Source organism: Chiloscyllium plagiosum, chromosome 7 (genome assembly GCF_004010195.1).
Source record: "Chiloscyllium plagiosum isolate BGI_BamShark_2017 chromosome 7, ASM401019v2, whole genome shotgun sequence".
In the NCBI taxonomy this organism is placed as follows: Eukaryota; Metazoa; Chordata; class Chondrichthyes; order Orectolobiformes; family Hemiscylliidae; genus Chiloscyllium; species Chiloscyllium plagiosum.
The window spans coordinates 108,578,694-108,588,153 of record NC_057716.1 but is presented as its reverse complement, the minus strand read 5'-3'; the positions used below and the strand labels follow the sequence as shown (position 1 = coordinate 108,588,153).

General features: G+C 47.1%; 1 protein-coding gene across 1 annotated transcript in view; it reads right to left on the bottom strand.

Annotated features, from left to right (window-relative positions):
- Positions 1 to 995: 995 nt before the first annotated feature.
- The window catches only part of LOC122551892 (natural resistance-associated macrophage protein 2-like), a 40,098-nt gene continuing 31,633 nt past the window's right edge, over positions 996 to 9,460 (bottom strand). Inside the window, exons 11-12 of the mRNA XM_043694463.1 lie at positions 4,028 to 4,101; positions 996 to 1,305 (exon numbers count right to left, since the gene is read on the bottom strand). Coding sequence (XP_043550398.1) covers positions 996 to 1,305; positions 4,028 to 4,101 — 384 coding nt within the window. The remainder of the gene's footprint in view (positions 1,306 to 4,027; positions 4,102 to 9,460) is intronic.

Here is a 9,460-nt window from a genome sequence, read left to right as displayed (position 1 = left end):
GGGGAATGTCGGCGGATGATTTGGTTTATGCGAAGGTTGGTAGGGTGGAAGGGGGGCACCAGGGGCGTTCTGTCCTTGTTGCGGTTGGGGGGGTTGGGTCTGAGGGCGGAGGTGCGGGATGTGGATGAGATGCGTTGGAGGGCATCTTTAACCATGTGGGAAGGGAAATTGCGGTCTCTAAAGAAGGAGGCCATCTGGTGTGTTCTGTGGTGGAACTGGTCCTCCCGCGGCACTCTAGCTGAGCTGAGCAGTTTTAGTTCAGTCTTGAACTGGGAAGTTCAACAGGGAGCTGTGTGGAAACTCTCTCTTTTCTGCCCTTCAACTTCAACCTGCAAGCATATGTCCCATTTTTACTGGGTTTTAAAGGGAGTTTGTTTATTGGGACTGTTGTGTATATTCGGAACAGCATAGTTAAGTCTAGTTGGATAGACTGAGTTCTGGAGGGATTCTTTATTCTGTTCTTTGTGTTTCATTGTGTAATTTTGGGAATAAATGTTTGTTTTAAAATCGAGTAGTCAACCTAGCTATCTTACTCCGGGTAATTTTCACTGTACACTTACTGAAACAAATTGCAAAGTTACAGTCTGGGGCTGCCTGCTTCACAAGGTTTTGAGTGGTCTGGCCTAGTCCATAACAGTGCACTATTTTCTGTTCTATGTAACACCTTCCTCTCAGCACCTCACCCCTCATCCCTCTCCCCCAACACCTCAACCTCCTCCCCCAGCCCAAAGAACATCTCTATGACTCAATAACTTCCCCTCAACCTCCCCCCAACTCTCTCATGATGCTGTCGAATCCTCCAATCCTGTGAAACCCCTCGATTGGGTCACCCCTTTACCTTCGACACTCAAGGGAGTACAAGTCCAATAAAACAGAAATGCTGCAGATACCCAGCAGGCCAGACACTAACCCGAGAATTTTCTGCATTTATTTCAGACTTCTCATATCTGTGGTCTTCTGTTTACCATTTGTCATTGAACCCTTTCAGCCCGGGATTATTCTGGTGAATTTGCCCTGTCCTCCCCACAGCCAGGCAATATCTCAATCCCGTGGTGCGGGGCCAGTGTGGAACAGGAGAGTGGCTGTGACAATAGGCTCCAGTATCCAAGCTGACCCAAGGCTATAATAAGAGACTTCTTACCAAAACTTACCAAATAAAACACAAAGATGAGGTAGAAGAGCAGAATCACCCCAATGACAACGTAGAGCCAAACTCTGTCCAAGTGCTCAATATAATCCACCACAAAGTAAGCATTGATAATCAGGATCAGAAGGGTGATTAAAACACCGACTATCTTACAAATCCTGTAAGGACAGACACAATGCAGACATCAAGAGCAGTAGAGCAAGATATTCAGTCACTGACTGACTAATATCCGAGAGTCACTTACTGAATTTTTATCACAAGGTAAAAACAATGACTGCAGATGCTGGAAACCAGATTCTGGATCAGTGGTGCTGGAAGAGCACAGCAATTCAGGCAGCATCCGAGGAGCAGTAAAATCGTCGTTTCAGGCATAAGCCCTTCTTCAGGAATGAGGAAAGTTTGTCCAGCAGGCTAAGATAAAAGATAGGGAGGAGGGACTTGGGGGAGGGACGTCAGAAATGTGATAGGTGGAAAGAGGTCATTTCTGACGTCCCTCCCCCAAGTCCCTCCTCCCTATCTTTTATCTTAGCCTGCTGGACAAACTTTCCTCATTCCTGAAGAAGGGCTTATGCCCGAAACGTCGATTTTGCCTGTCCTCGGATGCTGCCTGAATTGCTGTGCTCTTCCAGCACCACTGATCCAGAATTTTTATCACAGCTTGTTCCACTGACTGTCCCTGTCCTGGGAGTGTTTGATGGGGACAGTTTAGAGGTAGCTTTACTCTGTATCTAACTCTGTATTGTCCCTGTCCTGGGAGTGTTTGATGGGGACAGTTTAGAGGTAGCTTTACTCTGTATCTAACCCCGTACTGTCCTTGTCCTGGGAGTGTTTGATGGGGACAGTGTAGAGAGAGTTTTACACTGTATCTAACCCTGTGCTGTCCCTGTCCTGAGTGTGTTTGATGGGGACAATGTAGAGGGAGCTTTGCTCTGTATCTAACCCTGTGCTGTCCCTGTCCTGAGTGTGTTTGATGGGGACAGTGTAGAGAGAGTTTTACACTGTATGTAACCCCATTTAAGGTGGACAAGTCCCCAGGTCCAGATGGGGTCTATCCAAGGCTACTGAGGGAAGTGAGAGAGGAAATAGCTGGGGCCTTAACAGATATCTTTGCAGTATCCTTGAACACGGGTGAGGTCCCAGAGAATTGAAGAATTGCTAATGTTGTCCCCTTGTTTAAGAAGGGTAGCAGGGATAATCCACATAAATTCGACCTGTGAGCTTGATGTCAATGGTAGGGAAGCTGCTGGAGAAGATACTGAGGGACCGGGTATATTCCCATTTGGAAGAAAATGGGCTTATCAGTGATAGTCAACAGGGTTTTGTGCAGGGAAGGCCATGTCTTATCAACTTTATAGAATTCTTTGAGGAAGTGACAAAGTTGATTGATGGGGGAAGGGCTATAGATATCATATACATGGACTCCAGTAGGTGTTTGATAAGGTTCCCCATGGTAGGCTGCTGGAGGAAGTGAAGTCGCATGGGATCCAGGGTGTTCTGGCTAGATCGATAAAGAACTGGCCGGGCAGCAGGAGACAGAGAGTAGGAGTGGAAGGGAGCTTCTCAAAATGGAGACCTGTGATCAGTGATGTCTCACAAGGATCCATGATGGGGTCACTGTTGATTGTGATATGCAAGGTGATGCATTTTGGAAGGTCCAAACCAAGAACGAACTATACAGTGAATGGAAAAGTCCTGGGGAAAACTGATGTACGGAGAGATCTGGGTGTTCAGGTCCATTGTTCGCTGACAGTGGTAACGCAGGTCAGTAAAGTGGTCAAGAAGGCATACGGCATGCTTTGCTTCATCGGACGGGGTATTGAGTACAAGAGTTGGCAGGTCATGTTACAGTTGCATAGGACGTTGGTTCGGCCACATTTAGAATACTGTGTACAGTTCTGGTCACCACATTACCAAAAGGATGTGGATGCTTTGGGGAGGGTGCAGAGGAGGTTCACCAGGATGTTGCCTGGTATGGAGGCTATGAGGAGAGGTTGAGTAGGTTAGGATTATTTTCATTGGAAAGATGGAGGTTGAGGGGGACCTGATTGAGGGCTACAAGATCATGAGAAATATGAACAGGGTGGATAGCAAGAAATTTTCTCCCAGAGTGGGGGACTCAATTACTAGGGGTCATGATTTAAAAGTAAGAGAGGAAACATTTAGGAGAGATATGTGTGGAAAGTTCTTTACACAGAGGGTGGTGGGAGCCTAGAAAACTTTGCCCATGGAGGTGGTAGGAGCAGGAACGATAGTGTCATTTAAGATGTATCTAGACAGATACATGAATGGGCAGGAAGCAGAGGGATACAGATCCATAGAAAATAAGCGACAGGTTTAGATCGAGGATCTGGATCGGCGCAGGCTCAGAGTGCTGAAGGGCCTGTTCCTGGGCTGCAATGTTTTTTGTTCTTTGTTCCACGCTGTCCCTGACCTGGGACCATTTGATGGGGAACAGTGTAGAGGGAGCTTTACTCTGTATCTAACCCTGTACTGTCCCTATCCTGGGACCATTTGATGGGGACAGTGTAGAGGGAGCTTTACTCTGTATCTAACCCCGTGCTGTCCCTATCCTGGGACCATTTGATGGGGACAGTGTAGAGGGAGCTTTACTCTGTATCTAACCCCGTGCTGTCCCTGTTCTGGGAGTGTTTGATGGGGACAGTGTAGAGGGAGCTTTACCCTGTATCTAACCCTGTGCTGTCCCTGTCCTGGGAGTGTCTGATGGGGGACAGTGTATAGGAAGCTTTACTCTGTAACTAACCCCGTACGGTCCCTGACCTGGGAGTGTTTGATGAGGACATTGTAGAAAATGCTATACTTTCAGGTGAAAAGAGTAGAGGGAACTTTACCCGTGGTGGTGATTGCTGTCGGATTACTTACACTCCATTGGTGAACTGTTGCATTAATGACCTGAGGCTGGTGAAGGTCAGGATTGGGATGAGAGCAAATGGGAGCTGTGGAAAGAGCAGGGAAATGACATTAGAGCAGAGACTGACAGCATACAAAAAGGTCACCATTCTGTGAGTCGTTTGATTTTAACATGAACGCGAGGCCTGATCAGCGCCCGTGTGTGTGTGTGCGCGTGTGCATGTGTGTGTGTGTCTGTGTGTATGCAAGTGTGTGTGTGAATGTGTGTGTGTCTGTGTGTGAATGTGTGTGTGTCTGTGTGTGAGTGTGTGTGTGAATGTGTGTGTGTGTAAGAGACAGAGACGATGCTTCCATCATGAGCAACATTTAGGACATCTAGATTTTAAAAAAAGGCCATAGTTTTTGGCCTGGGACCACCCAGATAGGCCACACAGATTGAATCATACAATCCCTACAGTGCAGAAAAAGGCCATTTGACCTACTGGGACTGCAGTGACCTTCTGAAAAGCATCCCACCCAGACCTACCCCCATCCTTGTAACTCTACATTTCCCATGGCTAATCCACCTAGACTGCACACCCCTGAACACAATGGGCAATTTAACATGGCCAATCCACCTAACCTGCACATCTTTGGACTTAGGGAGGAAACCAGAGCACTTGGAAGAAACCAACAGGGAGAACATACAAACTCCACACAGATAGTCGCCTGAGACTGCCCCTGGTACTGTGGGGCAGTAATGCTAACCACTGAGCCACTGTGCCATCCTGTTCAAAGACTTCAAAGATTGCCTAGATCCTGAAGCCTGGCTGGGAGGTTGCTGGGTGCTAGGGAGTGAGACTGTCTGGGAAATGCCTCTTCATTGACCTTAACGACCCATTCACTTCATTGAATTGGCTCCTCCCTGCTTGTGGACAGGGAGACCTCCTCGACCCAACCCTACCTCTGGGAAACTCGTTGGTGGAATGATGCAAGGAGCCCCCAGCACATTTGCTAATGGTGCAAAATTTCACACCCACCTCTGTGCCAAATAATTCAAAATTTCAAAAATTCCTAGAGTTTCTAATGACTAACTTAGAGTATAATCATTAATCCTCAAGCCAGGATACCCACTAGTGACAAGGTTTAACTGACCGGTGAATGAGATGTGCAAAAACATCAGTCAGAATGCAATATGCAGCCACACCCACAAGCCACAGATATTGGTGTCTGAAGATATCTGAGAAACACTTGATCCATGCAAAAAAACATGTTGCAAATTCATTGCACATAAGACTACGAGACCACCACACCTCGTCTGTAAGTTGAATGCAAACACTCTGTTCCAAAATGATGTCACTTTGATTTACAAAATATTTTCCTTTCTAAGTAGCTGGAAAGTAATGGATCAAATCAGCTCTTGGTCAGGTTTTTAAAAACTGATTGATTCTGACCAACTTATGATCTTCTGGTCACTCTAGACAAACCTATTGGCCACTTTCTTGACTGATCATACTTAAAAGATGAACTGCTGGGAAAATCTTCGAAACATCTCTGCCTGGAAAATTCAACTTGGAAGTTTTTTATTTAAAAGGTTTGTTGAACTAGAGAAATTAATACAGAAAAATATATTACACAGCTGAAATCTGCGAGGCAGTGGCCTTTGAACAAAGTGCACAGAGGACTCGTTTAATAAGGAGGCAGAGGAAGACACACTAGGTGCCTGGAGATCAAGGTAAAAATGGACTGATCTGTTTCGAGGGTTAATTTGATTCACGTGATTCTATTCTAAACTTGAGTGCAACCCTCCACCCAGGTTAAACACATGGAATTGTCAAACACTGATTCTGGTGTTGAGAGTTTATAAGTCCACAGTCATAAAAGGAAGAGGTGGCATCAGTCACTAATTGCATGGATTTTCTTACTTCATTGGAGACAAAAACACTGCAGATGCTGGAATCCACAGTAGACAGGCAGGAGACTGGAAGAACACAACAAGCCAGGCAGCATCAGGAGGTACAAAAGTCGACGTTTAGGGTGTAACCCTTCTTCAGGACTGGGGGTGGGTCTGTGGGGAGCTGCAGATAAAGGGGGAGGCAGGGGGCAGGGTGATGAAGTGGGGATAAGTGAAGACAGGTGGAGGGTACGACAAATGGGAGGAATGAATCTGGCTGGTGGCTGGGAGGAGTGGCAGGGAGGGGGAGGGACTGGGAAGGGAGTCGGGGATGGGGAGGGAGGTTATTTGAAATTGCTGAAGTCAATGTTGAGTCCTCTGGGCTGTAGGGTGCCCAGGTGAAAAATAAGGTGTTGTTCCTCCAATAGGAACTGTGCTTTGTATTGGCAATGGTAGAGGCCAAGGATGGTCATGTCAGGAAGGGAGTGGTTGGAGGAATTGAAATGGGCGTTGACTGGGAGGTCCAGTTAGCCCCTGAAGACCCGGTTGAAATGCTCGGTGAGCCATTCCCAAAGTTCACGTTTGGTCTCCCCGATGTAGAGATGACCATACCGGGACCACCTGGTGCAGTAAACTAGGTTGGAGGAGAGGCAGGTGAACCTCTGTCTCACCTAGAAGAACTGTTGGGGCCCTGGATGGAGGTGAGGGGGGTTGGTGTACTAGCAGGTTTTGCCTCCTTTCTAGTTGCAAGGGAAGGTACCTGGGGTTTGGTGGCGGGGGTAGTGTAAAAGGGGCGGCACGGTGGCTCAGTAGTTAGCATTGCTGCCTCACAGCACCAGGATCCCAAGTTCGATTCCAGCCTTGGGCAACTGTCTGTGTGGAGTTTGCACATTCTCCCTGCGTCTGCGTGGGTTTCCTCCGGGTGCTCCGGTTTCCTCCCACAGTCCAAAGGATGTGCAGGTTGGACGAATTGGCCATGCTAAATTGCCCGTAGTATTAGGTGGATCAGTCAGAGGGAAATGGGTCTGGGTGGGTCATCTTCGGAGGGTCGGTGCGGACTGGTTGGGCCGAATGGCCTGTTTCCACACTGTGGGGAATCTAGTGTAACCAAGGACTATCGGAGGGATCGGTCCTTGGAGAAGGCAGAGAGGAGTGGGAGGAGAAAATGTTCTCGGTGGTGGGGTCTATTTGGAGTTGGCGGAAGTGTTTAAAGATTCTGCCCTCATCAATCTTCTTTGTTACTTCTTCAAAAAACTCATTCAAGTTTGTGAGACATGATTTCCCATGCACAAAGCCATGTTGGTTATCCCGAATCAGTCCTTGCCTTTCCAAATACATGTACATCCTGTCCCTCAGGATTCCCTCCAACAACTTGCCCACCACCAAGGTCAGGCTCACTGGTCTATAGTTCCCTGGCTTGTCTTTACTGCCCTTCTTAAATGGTGGCACCACGTTTGCCAACCTCCAGCGTTCAGGCACCTCACCTGTGACTATCGATGATACAAATATCTCAGCGAGAGGCCCAGCAATCACTTCTCTAGCTTCCCATAGAATTCTCAGGTACACCTGATCAAGTCCTGGGGATTTATCCACTTTTAACCGTTTCAAGGCACCAGCACTTCCTCCTCTGTAACCAGGACATTTTGCAAGATGTCACCATCTATTTCTCTACAGTCTATATCTTCCATATCCTTTTCCACAGTAAATACTGATGCAAAATATTCATTTAGTATCTCCCTCATATTCTGAATTTTTGTGGAATTCAAATTACCATGGTGGGATTTGAACCCAGGATCCAGAACATTACATGTGTCCTCAGAATACTTGTCTCATGATAAGATCACTAGTCCATTGTCTCCCCCCCCCCCCCCCCCCATTTCGTATATTCTCAGAATGAAGCAAGGTGCAGTTCTTAAAACCTCATATGCCTTTAGACAAACGGACCACACATAATCGTGGCTGAGACTCTCAAGGTGGTATAGAGCAAATGCTGCACTCATCAATATGTCTGTCAGATGAGACGTCAGTATTCATACACCCCTGAAAGTTGCCACCCAGGTTGATAGGGTCATTAAAGAGGCATACAGTGTGTTAGCTTTTATTGGTAAAGGGACTGAGTTTCAGAGCCACGAGATCATGCTGCAGCTGTACAAAACTCTGGTGCGGTCGCACTTGGAGTATTGTGTACAGTTCTGGTCACTGCGTTATAAGAAGCATGTGGAAGCTTTGGAAAGGGTTCAGAGGAGATTTACTGGGATGTTGCCTGGTATGGAGGGGAGGTCTTATGGGGAAAGGCTGAGGGACTTGAGGCTGTTTTTGTTGGAGAGAAGAAGGTTGAGAGGTAACTTAATAGAGACATATAAGATACAAGAGACATACAAGGGGCAGCACGGTGGCTCAGTGGTTAGCAGTGCTGCTTCACAGCACCAGGGATCCAGGTTCAATTCCAGTCTCGGGTGACTGTCTGCGTGGGTTTCCTCTGGGTGCACTGGCTTCCTCCCACAGTCCAGACTCAGGTGAATTGGCCATGCTAAATTGCCCATAGTGTTAGGTACATTAGTCAGAATGAAATGAGTTTGGGTGGGTTACTCTTCAGAGGGTCGGTGTGGACTTGTTGGGCTGAAGGGCCTGTTTCCACATTGTAGGGAATCTAATTTCATGATCAGAGGGTTAGATAGAGTGGACAATGAGAATCTTTTTCTTGGATGGTGATGGCTAGCACGAGGGGACACAGCTTTAAATTGAGGGGTGATAGATATAGGACAAATGTCAGGGATAGTTTCTTTACTCAGAGAGTAGTAGGGGTGTGGAACACACTGCCTGCAACAGTAGTAGGCTCACCAACTTTAGGGGCATTTAAATGGTCATTGGATAAACATATGGATGAGAATGGGATAGTGTAGGTTAGATGGGCTTCAGATTGGTTCCACAGGTCGGCACAACATCGAGGAATGTGTATGGAATGAGCTGCCAGAGGAAGTGAAGGAAATTGGTGCAGTTACAATATTTAAAAGGCATCTGGATGAGTAAATGAATGGGAGGGGTTTAGAGGGATATAGGCCGGGTGCTGGCAAATGGGACTAGATTAGGTTGGGATATCTAGTTGGCGTGGACAGGTTAGACTGAAGGGTCTGTTTCCGTGCTGTCCAGTTCTGTAACTCTGTGACTCTAATTGTCTGCAAGTTTTCCCCCGAACGGTAATTAGCAGGTCAAGTCAGGTCAGGTCAGAAGATAATTCATTTTGTAACTTTGGCTCAAATTTTAAATTCAGTGCAGTTCTGAGGGAGAGTCACACTGTCACAGGTCCCTGCCCCAAGCTCTTCAATTGGATATTAAACTGAAGCTCCCTCAAATTGTACTGGAGTCTGGTAAGAGGATTCCAAATCACATCGCTCAAAATAAAGTGAGCAGAGTTTCCCATGTGGTTGACTGTCAGTTGCCCTCGGTGATGGGCTATAATTACTCGTGCAGCCAGTGATGTCCGTACCCCATGAACTATAATTAGGGAATAAGATAAAGATCAGCAAAGTGTGCCCAGGCCAGGAGCTGGTGTGTGTGTGTGGGGGGGTGGG